Source organism: Palaemon carinicauda, chromosome 38, assembly GCF_036898095.1.
Source record: "Palaemon carinicauda isolate YSFRI2023 chromosome 38, ASM3689809v2, whole genome shotgun sequence".
NCBI lineage: Eukaryota > Metazoa > Arthropoda > Malacostraca > Decapoda > Palaemonidae > Palaemon > Palaemon carinicauda.
The window spans coordinates 9,696,136-9,718,962 of NC_090762.1; the positions used below are offsets into that span (position 1 = coordinate 9,696,136).

At 34.5% G+C, this 22,827-nt stretch overlaps 1 protein-coding gene across 1 annotated transcript in view; it reads left to right on the forward strand.

Moving 5' to 3' along the window:
- Nucleotides 1–19,906, forward strand: part of LOC137630052 (MAM and LDL-receptor class A domain-containing protein 1-like) — a 217,898-nt gene extending 197,992 nt beyond the window's left edge. The window contains exons 71-79 of the mRNA XM_068361542.1: nucleotides 2,976–3,215; nucleotides 4,128–4,309; nucleotides 8,702–8,878; nucleotides 9,242–9,439; nucleotides 13,703–13,900; nucleotides 15,537–15,809; nucleotides 16,580–16,698; nucleotides 18,902–19,052; nucleotides 19,715–19,906. Coding sequence (XP_068217643.1) covers nucleotides 2,976–3,215; nucleotides 4,128–4,309; nucleotides 8,702–8,878; nucleotides 9,242–9,439; nucleotides 13,703–13,900; nucleotides 15,537–15,809; nucleotides 16,580–16,698; nucleotides 18,902–19,052; nucleotides 19,715–19,906 — 1,730 coding nt within the window. The remainder of the gene's footprint in view (nucleotides 1–2,975; nucleotides 3,216–4,127; nucleotides 4,310–8,701; nucleotides 8,879–9,241; nucleotides 9,440–13,702; nucleotides 13,901–15,536; nucleotides 15,810–16,579; nucleotides 16,699–18,901; nucleotides 19,053–19,714) is intronic.
- Nucleotides 19,907–22,827: the final 2,921 nt, after the last annotated feature.

The window sequence follows — 22,827 nt, forward strand, 5'->3', positions numbered from 1 at the left end:
TCTGATGAGGACGTTGCTGAACAACAAGACGATCAGCCCCCAGAATAGATCAAGCCCTGCTATCCATCCAGAAGATGCTGAAGAAGGAATGCTGCTCAGTCAGGCTGTGGATGAGTCTGGTAGGGACGCTGTCATCCGTGGAACATTTTGTGTCACTAGGAAGACTACACCTCCGTCCTCTTCATACCATCTAGCTTTTCACTGGAAAAAGGACAAGACGCTAGAAGCGGTCTCGATCCCGGTTTCCGAAAAGATAAAGTCTTGTCTGACTTGGTGGAAGGACAATATCAACCTAAGAGAGGGTCTTCCCCTGGCTGTTCAGACTCCCAACCACGTTCTCTTCTCGGACGCATCGGACGTGGGCTGGGGCGCGATACTAGACGGTCGGGAATGCTCAGGACTGTGGAACTCGAGTCAGAGGAGCATGCATATCAACTGCAAGGAGCTGTTGGCAGTACATCTGGCCTTGAAAAGCTTCAAGTCTCTCCTTCGAGGCAAAGTGGTGGAAGTTAACTCGGACAACACCACGGCCTTGGCGTACATCTCCAAACAAGGAGGTACCCACTCACTGACGTTGTACGAGATCGCAAGGGACCTGCTCATCTGGTCAAAAGGTCAAGACATCTCCCTAGTAACGAGGTTCATCCAAGGCGACTTGAACGTCATAGCAGATTGTCTCAGTCGGAAAGGGCAAGTAATTCCAACCGAATGGACCCTCCACAAGGATGTGTGCAAGAGACTTTGGGCCACTTAGGGTAAACCATCCATAGATCTCTTTGCAACCTCGCTGACCAAGAGGCTTCCAATCTATTGCTCTCCAGTCCCGGACCCAGCAGCAATACATATAGATGCTTTCCTCCTAGATTGGTCACATCTGGATCTCTACGCATTCCCACCGTTCAAGATTGTCAACAAGGTACTGCAGAAGTTCGCCTCTCACGAAGGGACAAGGTTGACGTTAGTTGCTTCCCTCTGGCCCGCGAGAGAATAGTTCACCGAGATACTGCGATGGTTAGTAGACGTTCCCAGTAGTCTTCCTCTAAGGGTAGACCTTCTACGTCAGCCACACGTAAAGAAGGTACTCCAAAGCCTCCACGCTCTTCGTCTGACTGCCTTCAGACTATCGAAAGACTCTCGAGAGCTAGAGGCTTTTCGAAGGAAGCAGCCAGTGCGATTGCTAGAGCAAGGAGAACATCCACCCTTAGAGTCTACCAATCGAAGTGGGAAGTCTTCCGAGACTGGTGCAAGTCAGTTTCTGTATCCTTGACCAGTACCTCTGTAGCTCAAATAGCTGTTTTTCTCTTATACCTGAGAAAAGGACGATCCCTTTCAGCTCCCACTATCAAGGGCTACAGAAGCATGTTGGCATCGGTCTTCTGGCATAGAGGCTTAGATCTTTCCAAACATAAAGATCTGCAAGACCTCCTTAAGTCTTTTGAGACCACCAAGGAGCGTCGTTTGGCTACCCCTGGATGGAATTTAGACGTGGTACTAAGATTCTTCATGTCAGACAGGTTGGAGCCGTTACAATCAGCCTCCCTGAAAGATCTCACTCTTAAGACTCTTTTCCTGGTATGCTTAGCCTCGGCTAAAAGAGTCAGTGAGATTCATGCCTTCAGCAAGAACATCGGATTTTCGTCAGAAAAAGCCACTTGTTCGCTGCAACTTGGTTTTCTAGCCAAAAATGAGCTGCCTTCTCGGCCTTGGCCTAAATCTTTCGATATCCCCAGCTTATCGGAGATCGTAGGCAATGAACTAGAAAGAGTCTTATGCCCTGTTAGAGCTCTTAAGTTCTATTTAAAGCGTACTAAACCTTTACGAGGCCAATCTGAAGCTTTATGGTGTTCAGTTAAGAAACCATCCTTGCCTATGTCAAAGAATGCTTGGTCAGACTTTATCAGATTGTTAATACGAGAAGCTCATTCACATCTGAGTGAGGAAGACCGAACTTTGCTTAAGGTGAAGACGCACGAAGTTAGAGCTGTAACAACTTCCGTGGCCTTTAAGCAAAATATATCTCTGCAAAGTATAATGGACGCAACCTATTGGAGAAGCAAGTCAGTGTTCGCGTCATTTTACTTGAAAGATGTCCAGTCTCTTTACAAGAACTGCTACACACTGGGACCATTCGTAGCAGCGAGTGCAGTAGTGGGTGAGGGCTCAACCACTACAATTCCCTAATTCCTTATCCTTTTAATCTGTCTCTTGAAGTGTTGTTTTTTTATGGGTTGTCCGGAAGGCTAAGAAGCCTTTCGCATCCTGGTTGATTTGGCGGGTGGTCAAAGTCATTTCTTGAGAGCGCCTAGATTAGGGGTTTGATGAGGTCCTGTTGTATGGGTTGCAACCCTTGATACTTCAGATCCTAGGGGTCGATCAGCATCCTAAGAGGATCGCGAGGCTCCGTAAGGAAGACGTACTTAAAAGGCAGAGTAATTGTTCAAGTCGACTTCCTTACCAGGTACCTATTTATTTTGTTTTTGTTATTTTGATAACTTCTAAAATGAAATAAAAAACTCTTAGCTCATAAAAGTGTAAACATATATTACTGGTCTCTACCCACCATCCTGGGTGTGAATCAGCTATATATTCATCGGCTAAGTTAAATATTGAAAAATGTTATTTTGATTATAAAATAAATTTTTGAATATACTTACCCGATGAATATAAATTAAATGACCCTCCCTTCCTCCCCAATAGAGACGCAGTGGGACGAGGAGAAAATTGAGTCTTTGTTTACATGAGAGCTGGGTATCTGGTCGACAGATGGCGCTGTTGGGCACACCCGCAACCTGTGTAGCGATCGCTGGCGAGTTTTTCCGTAGAGTTGTCTGTCGAGCAACAGAGTTGCAGCTATATATTCACCGGGTAAGTATATTCAAAAATTTATTTTATAATCAAAATAACATACTTCACATAAATTATGTTAATTGAAGTAATGATACTTTTTAAGTTTTTTCAATTTTTCTTTATTGCAGTTAAACCAACATTAGCTAAACCAACACCTGCTCCAACTGGACAACCAACCACTTATACTCCTGTGCTCACAACTCCACCCTATGAGCACACAGAAATAAAATGTGACTTTGAGAATGCATCAAGACCGATCTGTGATTTCCAGCAAGAAGTTGGGGAAATGGATGGGTTATGGGTGAGGTGGAATGCATCAAATCCTCCATCATCTCTTTATCCTGTAAAAGATCATACTTTGCATTCAGGTTGGTATGACTTCTTACTTTTACTTTGGATATAATTGTTTAATTTTTTATGCTTCTGATTCATAAATATTCAATAAAATGAAGTTCTTTACAGTATTTGAAATTTATATAATGTATTTTTTATCATATAAAATGTATTGCTTTGTCATTTATTATAAAAGGATTACATTTGTAACCTAGCCAGTTGGGGGACAAGCCAGTCACTCATGTTTCCAATCCAAAGCCTTGATAAATGGAGGGAGTTACTGCCTGGTCTAGCCAACCAAGTATGAAAAACCATTGGCAAAAACTAAATAATGAATTTTAAGTTAATAAGGGAATGCAATAGGACTAGGGAATACTCCAAAAGCGACACGTTGTAGTATCCGCTGTCAGTAGTGTCAAATATGCAAAGGGTACCGCAGAAGTCAGGACTGGGGCTAAAGAAGTAAGTGAGGAGAAAGGATTGAAGGATTGAAAAAAAGATATGAAAGATAAGAATTGGAAATTGGAATGTTAGTAGCATCACACCAAAGGGAAGATAGTTGGTTAATGTCAAGCAGAGAAGGAAAATTAGATCAGTTATCTTTGAAGAATAAAGTATATTGAATGTAAGGACATTTAAATGTGGATGAGAAAAGTGGAAGATATCAGTTTCTATGCATGCTGTGGACAGATTATTATTCAACCTACTAAAAATTATTTTAAGATATGTAGAAAACTGTACAAATGAGAAAGCATTACATAGGTTGTTACTTTATCTTTTATCAGATGTAGCCAATGGAGCAAATATTAATTGCAATAAAGTTATACCATAATTTAAAATTTTATATATTATTTCAATAAAGATACTTAATATAAAGATATGATTCTTCTATTTTCCCATAATGGAGGAAATAGACAATTTTGTTTGATAGTATATCTCCTTTTCAGATGCTGGGCACTACATTGTTGCTACATTCCCAGAGCCTTTCGATGAAAGAGTATCAGGTTATGAAGAAGAAATGACTGCTAGAATCAAGACACCACCACTAGACCCTATTCGTGATTACTGTTTCTCTTTCTTTTACCATCACATTGGAGACAATCCCCCAATTATGAGTTCATATGCAGAGGTATGTGCTATATTACATATGCTGTACTCATATAGTATAAGTATTGGGAATATTTCTTTGTGCATACACATATACAAACCTTTCATTCTTGAAAATAGGGAATGTTTTCAATAGAACTGAAATGGCCGTTTAAATTATCAACAAAACAAGGTAGTTAACGACAGGTGGTAAGCATGCCTGTCAAAGACTCTTTACTTTTGTCTTCAGCCACAGTGAGAACGGATATACTAATGTGACCTATGGTAAAGGTTTAAAGGTTACTCATGAGTGGCAGACAAGGTACAGGACAATGTCCTAGAGATTGACCATATACTGTACATATATAATCAGCATCCAAGCCCCCTCTTCTACCAAGCTAGGACCAGGGAGGCCCTGGTAATGGCTGCTGATGACTACAGGTAGACCTACAGGCTCTTCCAAACACCCATTCCTAGCTCACAAGGAAGGTGAGGTTGCAAACACTACTAGAAACTATTGTACTTGAACGGGGCTCTTACTCCTATCCAGACTTTGATTTTTTTCTTTTTTCTTTTAGAAATTTAATGGTTGATTTTTTGATAGATATTAAACAAGAATTTGTACTTTCTGGGGAAAGGATGGCCACTGCAACTGGTATATAGCTAGACTGTCTGCAGATCCATGCACTCTCTGCACCTTATGTAGGAGGTATGATTGTTTGCAATCATCCCAATGTGGTGTTTGTAGATTATGGCCTCCCATATAGAGGTAGCCATACACTTTGAAAAGGAAGAAGAAAGCTAAGTCTTCTCTGGAGTCAGCCTTGGCAATGCCCAAGGCAACTTCAAAGAAGCTGTTTAGCTCCTTCCTTCCCTCATCTAATGCTCTTGCTACTGTGCCTTCTTTGCATACACCCCTGGCTCAGTCCCTGTGAACTATGAGGTAGGAGCTGGAAGGTCTTCGATCTGCAAATTTTTCAGGTCTTGTTGGTGTGGGGAATTTCCCCAGTGAATGCTGCACCTCAACAGGTGTTGGAAGCTTATTGCCGTCCAGAACGCTGCCAACAAATTTGACCCAAGGAAAGGTAAGCCTTCTTTAGTTTTGCAGGTAGGCTCTCTATGTCATTTTTTGAGGGAGCTAATTGCCAATGCTACTTTATCCTTGGTGTCCCTGGTGCAGATATCCCCAATGGTGACCACAGTGATTTCTGGTGTAATACCAGTGCCACTTGTGATTCCCACTGTCCTCCCAGATGTCAAAAAGAATTGTCACAATTCATGCTACTATGGTTGTTCTTCTTCTGGTGCCATGGAAGCAGCAAAGACTCCAGCACTGGAAGTGGAGATGCATAAGCCAAAAGTTGGATGTAAGCACCCTGGACCAGTGAAACCAGTGTGTTTGACCCCTGTGCCCATTGCCACCGATGAGCCTATCTCTACTGTGCTTTTCACCCCTATGCTTGTTACCACTGATCCTGAAACAGTAATCCCAGGACCCGTATCTCCCTTACTTGTTGTGTTTGTGACCCCAGCTCGAGTGCCTGTGTTGCAAGCACCAGTAAGTTTCATTACCACTTCCTCAGTGACAGTATTTTCCAGTGTCAAGGTTTCTATAGGGGCAACCCGTTTGGTTACTTTCCATTTAGGAGCTTCTTTGTCGATGATTGCTTAGACCTTGACTTCTCTGCTTACAGAGACTGAGTGGAAGGTTGCTAAGAGAAATAAGCAAATTCACCCCTCTTCGAGCTTCTCTTCCTCCTTCTCCTCTCCTCTTCCTCCTCCAACTCTAATTCTGACACTTCTTCTCAGAAGAAGCCCAACAAGGCCAGTCTTGATCTCGAGAAAAGGGCTCTTGATAACACTCTTTCAATTGGGGCGAGGTGGATGACACCTGGGTAGTCCCTGGCTCTGGCATACAGCCCCCCAGATCCTTGACCTAGGTGGGGGGACAAGGGTGCACAGCCCCGTGTTGGCCCATGTACACCTGTTGGCCAGATGTTAGATGATCTTGGGCTCCCTCCTTAACCTTTCCTACCTCAACAGGGACAGCTGCTTCCCTTTCTGGACAGATACTATGGTATCCGATGTTGAGACGATGACGCTGTAGTAGTTTTTCACTTTATTTTTATGAAAGGATTAGTTTGTCCTTTGTGTCCCATGTGCCTGTTTTCCACAATCTTGTTTTTGTTTTCAGGATTGGTGAGGTGATCCGATATTGTGGGTGACTTCCCTTCCATTTTCCTGTTTTTTTTTACTCCAGTGCTTGCTGATTTTCGGTGCAAAAGCTCTGCCTCCAATAAGAGATACTTTGTTTCTCAATTCTACTTATATTTCTTGGAGAAATTGTTGTCCCTTAGGACCAATTTTCTATACCTTTTCCTATTCTTCATGTTCTATAAATTGAAATGTCATATTATTATTACTATTATTATTATTATTATTATTATTATTATTATTATTATTACTAGCCAAGCTGCAACCCTAGTTGGAAAAGCTGGATGCTATAAGCCCTAGGGCTCCAACAGAGAAAAAATAGCCAAGTGAGAAAAAGAAATAAGGAAATAAATAAACTATCTGAAAATTCATAAGCAATTAGAATAAAATATCTTAAGAACAGTAACAACATTATAACAGATCTCTCATATATAAACTGTAAAAAGAGACTTATGTCAGCTTGTTCAACATAAAAACATTCGTTGCAAGTTTGAACTTTTGAAGTTTTACTGATTCAACTATCCAATTAGGAAGATCATTCTGCAACTTGGTTATAGCTGGAATAAAACTTCTAGAATATTGTGTAGTATTGAGCCTCATGACGGAGGAGGTCTGACTATTAGAATTAACTGCATACATAGTATTACCTGGTATTCCACTTATAAGACAGCTTTTAGATACTGTACTAGAATTTACCCCTAATAAGTGGGGGATGTCTTATGCTACCTTTCTAAAAATCAAACCTTGAATTCTAAGGGATCTTTATCATTAAGCTTAACTTGTCCTTAGTGCAATAACCAGTGACATACAGTACATTAAAAATTTCACATTGTAAAATAAACTGATAATAAGAGAAGAGTATTTTTACTCTATATAATATTGACATACAGTATCCTCATAATAAATTATCCTATTCGAGGAATAGTTTCATGTCATTGGAATAAAGTTTTTTTCTTTGCGAGCTTAGCAGAGTAAAAGTAAAAGTCATTAGCGGATTTTCATGTCTGCGGATTCTATCTATTGATATTGAGGAAAAATACAAAAAATACTCTTCATATAATTATTCAAAACATTTTATAATATAAATAGATATTGCAGAAACACCAATATGTTATAGATTAACACAGTTTTTCTACAGTTTACTAAAGGCTAGTATCATTAGTTTCACTTGAATGTGTAAATGGGTTCATTCGTTTGTTCGTTGGGATTGGCGATGAAACGTAAACAAAACAATGGTTTCCCACTTAGGTGAAGTGTGTAGGAAATACTTTGTTATTTCGTCTATTTTCAAGTAAAACAACATTTGTAATAACATCATCTTTACATATTGTAACCATTATTAGATAAGATACCTGTTGTTGCAAAAGTTAGCTATACATGGTGGTTTTGTAATTTAGCAGTCATTTTACACTACAGATACATGATAGAATTATTGAAACTTGCCCTAATTTTTTACTTCATCTTATCTAAAGGTTATCTTACACAAAGAAACATACGATAAGTTTTCACATTCATGTAAAATAGATAATGCTGAAATCAGGATTTGGTCTTTTCCAAATAATATCATCTATGCTATTAAAATTTTACACGTATTTTATTAGGATGTTGTTAATAACAATCAACAGAAATAATTTGTAATCCCATCTGGAAAATGAACGGTTGGATCCCAAACAGGATTATTTCCTTTCCAAGATACCTGTGTGGGTTCACAAGTGAAACTCTTTATTTTTTAGATTTGTATTTTATGCTACAAGATTTCATATTCCTGGAAAGTATCTGGATCTAAATATCCTCATTAGAGGTTGATGTACAATGTCAAAATACACGCAGCATAGATGTTGAACGGCACCTCGCTGTTTCAGGGATTTTGAAGAGGAAATCTCTAATTGGTGCGAGGCCTCTGGTTATGATTTATCTCGCCCTAGAAATATACCGACACCTTATATAGGTGAGTGAGCTGGGTTCAACCTAGCATCCCTATGCAATTTTTCTCTGGTAATATATAGCTGTTATATACCTTAGAAATGGTGCTTAAGGAGCATTTCACTGGGCGGCACAGGTCTCTCGCCCAGAAATAGATTTTTCCTTCGTCAAAATCCCTTTTTTAGACTCTTCCTTATCTGGGGATATGTTAAACTTCCTATTGTATAGATTTAATAGAATATAGTTTAGCTATCGTAATGAGTTTTAAAAAACTTCAAGTGATTTTGCATTAATTCAGGCACTCGAAGGACCAGAAAAACTAAAGATATGGGAGAAACGGAATCCTCAGCAAGATAGTTGGATGTATGTTGAATTGGAAATTGCTGCAGGCACCATGTTGGACAAATTTATTATTACTATAGATGCAGTTTTGGTGGAGAACCAGGATGGTGATGCTACTTTAGATGATATAAAGGTAAGATTAATTGTTTTTTTTTTATGAATGAGGAAAAGTTAAGTAGATTTTCATTGAAGTTTTTTCCTAGGTAAGTCCTTTAAGTTTGGAATGGAAATTTTGTTAAGGTTGGCCAATTAAAGACAGATGAAAGCCAATCGTAAAAGTTTTTTGTAATGGAAATAATATTATGGATTGGACTTGGAGTATCTTATTAAAAATTTTGTAAGACTAAAAGCCATAATGTTAAATATACATATAATGTTTTGTTAAAATATTGTTGTCAAATTAAGATTTTGAAAACGCTTATTTCAGTGTACAATGTTTGATTTGTATGAACCATGTCAGATTTTAATTACTGCATATTTCATAAACCAATCTCAGGTCATAGATACATTATGCCCAACGAGAAGTGATACTTACTGCACATTCAATACTGGACTCTGTGGATTTTCACAAGAAGAATCTGAGGATGACTTGGATTGGGCATGGCACGATGCCAGTGGTGGTGATGACCCTTTTGTCCCTATTGAAACTGTTGAGCATTTCTATTACATATATCTCAACACTAAAGCTCCAGCAGTAAGTACTTGGTTTTGGTATTATATAGTAGATAAAAGATTAGGTCTTTAATTACTGCTGTCTTTTATTCATTCATATAATTTTATTGTTTTATTTTATTAATATTTCTATTGACCATTTCTGTTGACCATTTCTATGACATATATCTCGACGCTAGAGCTCCAGCAGTAAGCGCTTGGCATTGGGATCATGCAGTAAATAGAGAAAAACAAGGACTTTAATTGCTTCTGTCTTTTATTCATTCATACAATTTTATTGTTATTTCTGTGAACTTCACCTTTCATTTATATGCCTTCCTTGTCAAAGCTGGTTGAGTGTTGATGTCTAATCTAGTACAATTTTTTTTTTCCAATAAATAGCTTACCTTTTTAGTGGAGTAATGAGATTATATGGTGGTGTAAGGCAATGAGAGTGTTAATGTATCTTATCACCTCTTTGTTTCAATCTTTTTGGTACTTCAGTGTGATATGCACATTGGTTCTTCATGCTAATCCAGGTAGTTTTTTTATGTTTTAAGAGGTTATTTAGCTGCAGATGAATGGAATTGTTTTAGATTTATATGTGCTCTTGTTCAGGTTATTCAAGGGGTTTATTGCTGGGTGATAAAGATCCACATTCTCTTTGTATCATGTGTCAAGGGAAACTGTTGTTTAAACCATCGTTGTGATGAATGTGGTCACTTACCAGTCTTTGTTATGAAGCAATATGCTCAGCTTGTGGCTAACCATTTACCTGGGAAAGATTCCAAATGTAAAAGAAAGGTAACTTATATAGTTCAGAAACACATCCAGGGAAGGCTATGCGGGAGGATTACTGTTGTGATGGTAATTATAAGGCAACTGGGTCTGCTACCAAGATTTTACGAGTTGGTAATAGAAAGCTTGGTTTTGATATAGTAGTCTATAGTACAATATTAGTTAAGAATTTGGTTTAAATTTTAGTACTAATTTTCTCATGAGAAAATACAGAATAAGATGCTACTATAGTTTTTATATGGTTTTAGCAATATGTATGGAAAAGAGTAAATTAGTAGGAATTCTTAGTTATTACATCCCTTTGTATTGATATTACATTTTTGCATTTTATGAGTACAGTAGGGTCCCGAATTATACGTGTTCGAATTATACGATTCCCCTTTTATGCGATAGCTATTTTTCAAAAATCAATTTTCTGTATCTGCGAAGCTGTTCAAAGTCTGCTAGTCAAGCACTACAAAATGTATCAAATCTATTATCTTTTGAAGTACAGTATATTGGTAGCCCTAAATACGGTGATTTATGATAAATGTTACAACATAATTTCATTATAAATAGCCTATTTAAGGATAAAATTTCACATAAAAAATGAAATCAACTGTTAACTGTGCGAGTCCAGCTGACAAAATGTAAACAGAATTGTGGTTACATTCTCGGCAATCTTTATCTTTCTCCAACCTTTCGATAATTTTAATGGTAGTGTTAATGATTGTATATTAAAGCATTATTTTTTAGTACAGTATATAAAAGCTTTATTTTTCCCTTCGGGCGTTCAAGGTTTTCACGAGTAGACTGGGGTCGTTTATCGGCAGTGAATAGCCTAAACTTCGGTAACGAGTCGGCAGTATTTTGTCATATTCTAAAGTTTACATTTTATTTGCAAAGATTGGTTTTGTTGAGTACAAAGAATAATTATAAAAATCTCTCTCTCTCTCTCTCTCTCTCTCTCTCTCTAAACACGACATTCAATCACAACAGCTGATCCATTCTCTCTCTCTCTCTCTCTCTCTCTCTCTCTCTCTCTCTCTCTCTCTCTCTCTCTCTCTCTCTCTCTCGTGTTATACAATACTTACTAATAGTTGAAGAAACCAAAATCGGTTTTCTTAGTGTCAATGAAATACGAAAAAAAAAAAAAAAATATACCGTGTTTACATCCATTTCAATCATAGCTTAAAATACGGTATCCGATTTCGTCAGCAAACCACAATTTTTTAGGATACATAATTTTATTCTAGAAAATTGCTACTCTTCAAATAGTTAATTGCGGTTTAAGAAAACATGTGCATTTGTTTTTGAATTTCGGGTGTGTTTTAAAAATCGAGTATTGCTGACTTCTTTTTGTTTTACTTCTGGCTGTGATCAGATCAGCTGATGTCTAGCTGCCGCTCTCAATATGCGCGTAAGAATACAGCAACCAAGTATTGTTTATACCATTTCTTAACTTATTCAAAACCATCTATACAGTTAGTTAATATTACATAAGCACCAATGTGTTTTAATCTATAATTTTTTTTGTTAAGTACTTTTAAAACACACTCTCTCTCTCTCTCTCTCTCTCTCTCTCTCTGTGTGTGTGTGTGTGTGTGCGCGAGCGCGTGTGTAACAAATGAAATCTTTGTGGCTTCACAAAGTATTAATTATATTAAAGGCAATCATGATTAAATTTTCCTTACTTTCTCCAAACTCGCACCATCTCTGTCACATCGAACGTTATAGCGGTAACTTAATTGTTCGATAACTTTAAAAATTGGCCTAGTACTTGCTTCTTCTCTTACTTTTTTTATAGATGGTTTCATAATTGAAGTGGGTTCAAGTTGACTTATAATTAAAGTTAGGAAAAGTATTTTGGATACGGAATGGACAATCATCTTTAGTAACAGTTTAGAATTATCGTAAATTATCATTCAGTCATTAGCGGCAGTCTGTTATTGTCGATTAAACGCAAAAAGAAAAAATAGTTTTCCTGCTTTGCTACGTATGTAGGAATTTATATAGATACGTTAAATAATATTTGTAATAACATATTTACTAAAAGCTTTTAATATTATTTATCACTTTGATCATGCGTGTTTAATGCCTTCGTTTGTTTGTTATGATCGAAGATGTAGTGTACAATAAACGAATGGAAGGATTCCGTTTCAGGCGGCGTCATAAAGAAAAACATCAAATTAATGGCATTCATTCCATTTATTTGGAAGTTCTAAGAAAAATTAAGTAGAGCATTGGTAACAGCAAAATCAACATATAATCAATACTTGGTAAGATTGCTGTTGATGCAAAAACTAACCTATACACAGATGTGTAAATGCGTCCGTTTCTTCGTTATGATCAGAGATAAACGTAAACAAAAGATTGGTTGTCGTTTTTTATTGTGCGTTTTGGCGTGTTTAGGAAACGCATGATATAAAATCGCCTTTATTTTGATAATTCTGGATTTTCAGTGATACAACAAAAGCTAGTCTATAGAGTGATGGTTTTACTATTCACCAGTTGTCTTATACAATAGATATGACAAACATTAAAATTTTTCTGCATTTTGGGTCGTGTAATAACGGAAATATACGGTGTTTACACCCATCCTGGTTTTGATTTTAACCTTTTTTTCAAGTTATTAGAACTTTAAAGCATATTAAAATTTTGATTTATTTACAAGAACAATTTTATATAAAAAAGAATGCAGTATAGTGCATAGAAAGTATTGGAAATGGGTAGTAAACACGTTTGAATAGGCAAGTTGCTGATTGCCATGGCCCCAATGGAATTATTTCTGTTAGTTGTGTGTTTCGAAATCTGCAATTTTCCATTTGTACGAGGTCATTGATCGACCAAATTCTTGCATAATTCGGGACCCTACTGTATATATTTAGTATTAAAATGATTCCTTATCTGAATTTTCATGCTGTTTAATACGAGGTACATTTCAGTTTGTTACAGTTAATTATATTTTGAATAAAAATTATTCTCACCTAATTGGTGTAGGGTTTAGTGTAATGTGCTAGATTTTTTATCTCTTTCATTCACTAACACACTTCCATCAGAGTGTGGGAATCAGCAATATGAATACTACTGGTGGTTCATGGAAATAAGAGGAAAATTTAGTAATAAATTTTTTTTTACACGCACCTAACATTCATTATCAGCCCCCCCCCCCCCCCCCCCCCGTGCAATCTCAATGCCATTTACTGCCATATACTCTCAATACTCCAGTAGGAGGGCAATGTTATAACAATGAAAGAAAAGGAGAAAATTTTAGACAGGGTTACCATTGTCATTTAAGCAGTTTTGAGGAAGCAATACTAACAGCAGGCAAGTATAGACATGATAGATTATATTATTAGGATTCCTTTAGAATTGAGAACAATACAATTATTAGAACTAATACTTGAATTACTAGTTTTATTCATCCCTGTAATTATTTTCTTTATGAATGGATTGGGGTAGAAATTTCCCTACTAGTACGAGAGTGCCATGTGATAATTAAGTTTGACTGTATTTTCTTTTTATACAGGGTAAAAAGGGAATTATATACACATCTATGTATGATGTCAAAGGTCCACAATGTCTCCAATTACAAGTTCATTCACATTCAGAAGGTGGCACTCCAAATGACATTCAAATTTATTATGTTGGGAATAGCACAATCCAGGATGGTATACTGCTCCTAGATAATTATCGAGACATGGGAGCTGAGTGGTCGACTATTCAGGTGATGAAATTTTCATTGATATTTTTTCAATCAGAATTTTTATATTCTTAAGTGTAGGTTGGTTTATTCCTAGGTGTTATCTGCAGTTAATTTTAACATTGTGACTTTTTACTCAAAATAGTATTAAAGTAGATAAACGTATTTTTAGTCGGTAAAGATATTTACATAAATTCAGTGTTTTGTGATAAAGTGGATGGTGAAAAATTGAATGTTCTTCCCAACAGATTTGAATGCTGGCTTTAGTTAAGGATTTTAGTTTAGTGTACTGGTTAAACTATTCATAGAAATAATGTTAATTATCTTGAGTCATGCTAGAAATATTTATTGATGTTCATTCATTGCTACATTAGTTTGAATTATATCTTAAATTCTGTTAAAGCCATGTTGATATGTGTTCTCTTCCTTAATGCTTACAGGATGATTAATGTTATTTTAGGAAATATTATTATTATTATTATTATTATTATTATTATTGTTGTTATTATTATTATTATTATTATTATTATTATTATTATTATTATTATTATTATTATTATTATTATTATTAGCTAAGCTACAACACTAGTTTGAAAAGCAGGATGCTATAAGTCCAAGGGCCTCAACAGCAAAAAATAGCCGAGTGAGGAAAGGAAATAAAGAAATAAATAACCTACATGAGAAGTAATGAATAATTAGTATAGAATATTTTAAGATCAGTAATGACGTTAAAATAGATTTGTCGTATATAAACTATGAAGAGAGTATTATGTCGTACTGTTCACCTTAAAAACATTCGCTGCAAGTTTGAACTTCTGAAATTCCAACAATTCAAATGTGTTTTGTTCTTTTTTCTTTAGTCTCTGCTTTTCAAGAAGAAAATATATGTAATTTCACAATCTGGTCATAGGTGGAATAAAACTTCTACATTACTGTGTAGTATGAGCCTTATGATGGAAAAGAACATGACATGAGACTTTGTTTTAGAAGTTTTTTTTATGTAAATTATCACCAGTTTAAAAATTAGTTAGGTATGGAGGTATGAAAGCTATTTTGATTTTCTTCAAACATAATATAAATACCTCAGTATTGTAATTTATTATTAATTTCCGTATTACTACTAGTAAAGCTGCAATCCAACTGGTAAAAGCAAAAGGTTAGAAGCCCAAGGAGTCCAACAAGGAAAGCACCCAAGTGTTTAATGGAAATAGAGAAGTAATGAATAAGTTATAATGAGAATAGTAAAAAGTTATAAGATATATTAAGATCTATAATAAAGTTAAATAGATAGGTCATGTATAAACTATGAAACAAGACTTTTATCATCCTGTTCAACAGAAAAGCATTTTCAACAAGTTTAAACTTCTGAAGATCCACCAATTCAATTGCCAAACTAGGAAGACCATTCCACAATGTGGCCACAGCTGAAATATAACTTTTCGAATACTGTACAGTATTGAGCCTTATGATCAAGAAAACTTTTGGATTACCCTATAGTATTGAGCCTTATGGTGAAGAAAGAAAGACTGTTGAATAAAACTTGTTGAGCCTCAAAAACTTAAGCATAACTGTCATTTGTTAAAAGATTACTTGTTGTACAACCTGGCATACCTTATCCATTATGACTGGAACTGATAGTGGATATCCTCTTGATTTTCAGATTCCAATAGAGCCCCATTCTGGTCCGTACCGTCTAGCTATTGAAGGCATCTTGGGTGACAACACTGAGGCTATCTATTCAACCTTAGGTATTGATGATGTTCGTCTTACCCCTGGGTCATGCATTTCACCAGGAGCGTGCACTTTTGATGTTTCAATGTGTTCTTGGTATTCTAATGGAGATATGGGCACTATTCAGTGGCAGTTAACTGGACGAGACGATGTGTCACTTACAACAAGGCCATATGCTGATTCTACATTAAATGATAATAATGTGAGTTGTCTCCTTAAATTGTTTTGGGAATTTGAATTCTTTGATACTACTTCAGTGTTGATACTGTTGTATATGTAATTTCATTCATTTGTATTATTTCAGTGAATCTTCCTGATATTCATAAGCTAAGAATTTTGCATTGTATATAATTTCAAAATACTTTAGCTTTATTATATCTCAGCTTTGTGTTTTACCTGAAAGATGATATTCATAAATGTGTTAGAGGTCTATGAAGGCTTTTAATTCTTAGATTTGGGAAAACATCCATGAAAATGTTGACGAATAATACTTTTTGTTTTTCCACATCAACTGTCTTTATTTGATAAAGGATAATTTTTGCCACTGATCGATATGTGTCAATTCTTACAAAGACTTTGTACAGTATTATTTTATGAATAAGAAATAATTCCAGCACATACTGTACTTTCAGTACACATGGTACATCTTAAGTCATCATTATTTTTCTTCCATATTTTTCCCATTTAAAAAATTCTCATTTTCCCTCATTATGGAGAATTAAGAGGTTTTTTATGCCAAATCTTTCTCAAATAATTCCTATTTACAAAAAATGGAAAACAGTGATGTAGAATTTATTTTATTATATTCTGTAGTTTGAAAATATAGCAGTTATAAACTTTTTATCTTATTCTTGATTACTTATCCAATATGAATTGAACTTTTATTACTTCAGGTGTGTTTTAGTTTTCTGAAGATATAGTATTTTTTTTTACATTAACGTTATGGATTTCTATTCTCATCAATGCCAACAGGGTGGTTTTGTGCTAATTGAAGCTGATGACACTTTGCAAGGTGACCGAGCTTGGCTTATGAGTGAACAATTTGAAGGTCTTTTTAATGCTGAACGCTGCATCACTTTCTGGTATCACCTGTAAGTTTTTTATTTATGTGTTTATGTCTGATTATTTGGAACTTTGTTCATTCCAAGGAATCTTTCCATAAGGTCATCATGCTAACAAAATTGAAGCAACTGCTTCCCAACTTCCAATTAAAAAAGGAAAGATCTCATTCTCTTCCTCCCCGTATCTATCCATCTGATGGTGCCCCACCTTCCTAAAGTGCATCTATCAGAGAAAACTTAATCACAGGTTAGTGTTTCCCCCCACCATTTACTAGCACCTTAATTATTTCTATGCCATTGTTATTACATAGCTAATGAAGAATTCATTCTGGAAATTTTATATTTATTTTTCATTTTATTTGCAAATAATTGCACATTGAATTGTTAGTGATTTAGGCATTTTAAGATTGGTTTTCTGGTCCAGCTGATAATTATCTTCACATCATTGAGCATAAGGTCCAGATCACCTCAAAACACAAAAATATTAATAAAAAACTATTTTACTTAGTAACTACATATTTTCAGGGTACAGTTATATTACCGTTGCCAACACTATACTGTATCAGCATAAGAACTCAATATGTATGTTCTTTGTCCGTTCGTCACTCTGTACGTATGTCCATCGCCACATGTGAATTGCAGTCTTGATTTTTTTTATCTAAGACTCCTCCCCTTGTTTGCATGTTAATACTTAAATATCACGTAAACAATGTACAATTTAGTTTTTCAAACAATTTCAAACATATCAAGAAATAAATCGATAAATAGATGAATATCCGTGATGTCATGCTGAAGTTCACGTTTTTTAAAGTAGATTCTCTCTAGAAATATTGTTTATCACTTTATATAAAAAAAGCTTAGTTACAAAAGAAATTTAAAGCATATATACATTACATGTGTAGTTTCAAACGATTAAATTGTTTTTCCAATTTTAGCAAATCTTGTAAGTGGAAAAAAGTTTATTTTGAGTAATCGCGCTTCAAAGTTTTCAGTAACATTCATGAACGTTTTGTTACATGATACTTTGTTTACTGATGTTATGGTTGCTATTTTTGCATGCGACATTGTAAACAGTTATATATCTATATTAACTTTTCATTTTTTATTGTAATACATAGAAATGATTACTATTTACTTACGTTGGTATCAAGTTGATCGTTGATCTCTCTCTCTCTCTCTCTCTCTCTCTCTCTCTCTCTCTCTCTCTCTCTCTCTCTCTCTCTTTTCTTTGCCTATATTGGCTTTTATAGCCGTACTGCTGGGGTGTTACCACATTGTAAAATAATTGAAAAGGGTTTTATTTTACCAGCAATAGATACTTTCCCTAATCTACTGTTGGTGTGACTCACAGCCTTGAGTGAGCAAAGGGGTGATCAGATGCCAGATATCACTAAATTTTCAGGCATGAAATGAAAATACCAAAAAACAAGCGGAAATGAACAGTATTTCAGACCGCATAAGGCTTATTCTCTCGCTCGACCCTTTAAATAGATTACACTCATGTCCCTTTAAAGCTTAGTGACCAATGAAAATGGCAGTGAAATGTTAAAAAAAACCTTGCATTGTATGCTTGGATAGTTATAGAATATAAATCCATGAAAAACTCAAATTAGATTTTCTGAAAAAGTAATTGGTTTCCCGAGGGTGATCCGGGCCTTAAGTAAAAAAAAAACTTGATGACAAACCCATTTGAAAGGGTCATATATTGCTAATATGTATTCTGGGTAAAATTTCTTCACGGGAAATTCAAAATTAGTGTAGCTAAAATAGTAGCACAACACTTAGTACTCTCCTCATTTTTTTGTATTTCAAAATGACATTAAACTTCCTTTGTTTCACTCCATGATTATCATATGATTCAACATTAGATAATAGGTGTGCTATTTTTCTTTCTGAGCAATTGAGGTACCCAATATTTTGTATCATTAAACCGTGGAGCTTTATTTTAAATGAGCTATGCTAATTTTATGTGGTTGCAAACGATTGGTAATGTTTAACAGATAAATAAAGATACATCTGTTGATATAATAAACTTGGTGATTTGTGTTAAATACTTTCTTCAAATTTATGCAATAGTATATAGAGTATTTTCATGGATTTAGTTCACCTTTTATTCTTAAATCTTTAATAAAATGTAGGTAATATTCTCATGTCATTTCATATGTAGAAGCTCCAGATAATATTTGTAATATTGTATGTTGAATCATAGATATTGATTGCATTTTGAAATTAGGTATGGCATGGATGGTCTGGCTTTGTCTGTCCTAATGAGGGATGTTGAAATGGAACCAATCACAGTCATCTGGAAGATTTTAGATATATTCACTTGGAATCCTGGTTGGCAGTTTGCTTCTGCTCCATTTTCATCCTTTTACACTCATCAGGTAAATAAGTTATATTAAGTTATGTGTTGCAGTTTGTGTGAATTATCTTCATTTTTCATTTGTAATATAAGTAATTTACAGCAGGCAATATTTCAGTGAGTTTTACTTGGTATTCATAATGCTTTCTCTTTCAAAGCTACAGCTTCCTGACCATTTAAATAAAATAGAAAAAAAAAATATAACTTTCCCTTCCCTGTGTTTCCTTCGGACATTAGAATGATATTGGAACCAATGTTGGGATATTGGAAAAAAATCATAACCTTTTGTCGCAACAGATAACTTTACCTGGCCACGTTTATGTTCTAATTTTATGTTCTAAATGTTCAGTGAATAGGCTGCTATTAGATTAAGACCTGCATCACTTGTGATTTATGCAGATGCATACAATAAGATCTGAAGTGTGGATGATCAGAATGTATAGATTATCCAGAGAAACTTGTGATGGAATATGTCAAGTTAGTTTCAAGTAGGGTTTATGAGAGAGAGAGAGAGATTTTAACAGGAAGAGAAAGGAAGCTATTAGATAAGGAAATTTCAAAGGCAGCTAGGGTAGGAGGTGTTGGCAGTGAAGTATAGATTGGTGTTAAAACAGCGAGTGTATAGCCATATGTTAGGAATGAGATTGATTCACTTAACCACAGTTGGCCACTTTTATGGCATAGTTCTCCAGTAGTGAAATAGATTGCTCATTAGGTGATAATGAGATTGCTACGGCTGCATCTACAGGCCCAATCTATGCTGCTTTAGACCCTATGCTAACATATTCAAAGAAGATGCATAGCGGTAATAATTTACCAACGGTTGATATTAGTGATGCTTTTTGGTGCATTAAAGAATTGAATCTATATCCTTAGATTTTGATTTTTTAATTTTGTATCTTCTATTATGAATGTTTTTCCTGCCAGAATCCTGATTACTAGATACATTCCTGTTCTGAGATGATAGAATGTTATAGGAAATCGGATCACATATCCACTCCTGCTTCAGGACCAAGCACATGTGATTAACCATTATACACAATGATTAATGTAGCATTTTGTATTATGTTTTTATTGCCAGACATCCAGGTAAGTTCCATTTCAAAATTGGCGAGCATATGCTTTTGTGCTGATGTTCCAAGTTTGACTCTTGTTGCAGCTAATGTAGGCTTAAGCACAAGCAATTGTAAGTTTGTTAGTGAAGGCACCTACTTACCAGACTACTCTTTTGATAGGAATAGGAAAGTGAATGTTAATGTTAGTACTGTACCTACAAAGGTCGGTTAATCGAGAGTTTTAACTTGCAATTGTTTAATGCAGGAGATTTTGATAGTACTCAAAATGGATTGAATAGTCTTGGAAATTCCCAAACAGTTTTTAGAAGTGAGAAAACCCCCATGATAGATGATGTGTCTCAGAATCATGAAAAAGAAGAGGGTAAGATATATGTATGGGAAAATAGTAAATCAGAGGATGATTCAACTTTTTGCTAAAAACAACTAGAGATGATTCCAGAGAAAGTGAGCTGAAGTTACTATTGACTACACTTATTCTTCGACATCACCTTAGTTTATGATTTATTCAAACTTTATAAACCTCAGTCTTTAGATATTTTTAAGATTTAAATCAATAAGCTAAGGGACAAAATTTGAGAAAATCTGCAGCCTAATCCTATTTGCTATTAGGATCACAATCATGACCCAGAAAGTTATTTTATATGACAGGACAATTGCCTAGGCTAAACATATTAGCAGAACCATCTAATTTACTAAAACTGATAGTAAATATTAATAGGAGATCCTTATTAAATGCAGGATATAGAACTTGGCTAACCAAAGAAATATAATCTATGGAAGATAATCTTTTGCTGATTGTATGATATGAGTTTTATCTTTTATTAAAAAAAAGTTTATTGACCATCTTGATCTTAACCAAATTATTGATTTCTTAACTTGTTTAGATCGAGCCATTGGTGAAGGTACAAATGAAGTAATATTTAGTATTTGCTAATTTTTTTGTGAAACGTAGGTAAGAGTTGTGTTTGGCTTTGATTAAAATTATATAAAATGTGCAGAAACACACTATGATCTCATGTTCCAGGTTGGGCCCTACTTTGCTTTTAAACCAGATTATTAGCATTGTAGATTAGATTGCTAATAGAACTTTTACTGAAGGGAACATTATTATCACATGACCTGCATTTGGCAGGTAATCTAAGAATTACTTCTTTCAAATGAAAACTCACTGGCTTTCTGAGATTTAACAATGGAATTAATAAATTAAGATATATTGGAAATAATCACTATCAAAACTTGTTTGGTGAAGTACTGTAGTAGAGAATGGAGATGTCTTGTTATTATTGTCATCATCCCCACTATAAGCAACGAGACTGGCTTTGAACTTGAAAAAAATACTTTTCCATGCGAGAACAATGAGGTATTCGCATTCCTCTCAGTAGATATTTAGATCACAGTACAGTACTATCCCCATATATTAAAGCCAACAAATCTAGAAGGAAACATCTTGAAACGCACTGCAGTAAAATGTATCACAATCTGGAGCCTGGAAAACAGATTTTTAAACAACCGATGCAACAGAGACTTGAAACATCAAGCTTTCCTTAATATGGTCAACTGCTATAGTTCCTCATTACTTTATTAGAGGCATGTCTCTATTGAATGAAAAGATGGGAAATTTTTAAAAATTTTCATGTAAATGTCAATAAACCAAGCTTCTAGAGAAGCTATATGAACATTGGGAGATATATACAAATAATTTGATGTACTTTAGTTGTGCTATATGTAAAAGTAAAAGAGGAAGCATTGTTTAATTCTTACTGGAAAAAAGTTGTTAGTTTGTTTTATATATGTACTGTATATAAAATATTCCATAATCAAAATGTGGGGAATTTCAAGTAAATTTAAAAGGTGAGATATTTGAGGTTGGTTAAAAGAGTTATGTAGTTTTAAGATGTTAAGTTTATGTTCTTTCCATCACTTTTCCATTCCCACCTCCATAAGTGCACGAGAATCAGGATTTTGAACACCAGGTAAGATTATTATTTCAATAGTTCCCAGGCAGTCATATATTTCCCCTTTCTCCTCCCCCCCTTTTAGTGATGAATAGAGAATAATTAAGTTAAAGTGTGTTTCTACTTTAAGGCTAAAAATTTTTTTCTATTTGAGCACCTCAATATAGGTTCCAGTATCATTCCATAGCTGGCATTGTAGGATTAGTAACAATCTATGTGGAGGAAGTAAAGAGAAGGGAAAGTTTTTTCTCTACTTTTATTATTTATAAGGTTGGTAAGTTATATCTTTAAAAACACCATTATGAACACCAGGGAAGTATTGAAATAAGGATTTTTATTAAAATGTTTTTTTTTCTCATAATTTGTGCTGATATATATATATATATATATATATATATATATATATATATATATATATATATATATATATATATATGTATATATATATATATATATATATATTATATATATATATATATATATATATATATATATATATATATATATATATATATATATATATATATATATATATATATATATATATATATATATATATATATATATATATATATATATATATACATATATATATATATATATATATATATATATATATATATATATATATTTATATATCTATACCTATGTATATATAGCTATGTATATATATATATATATATATATATATATATATATATATATATATATATATTTAGAGTATATATTCTTTAATTGGTGACAGTACTTTATTAATCTTTATTTT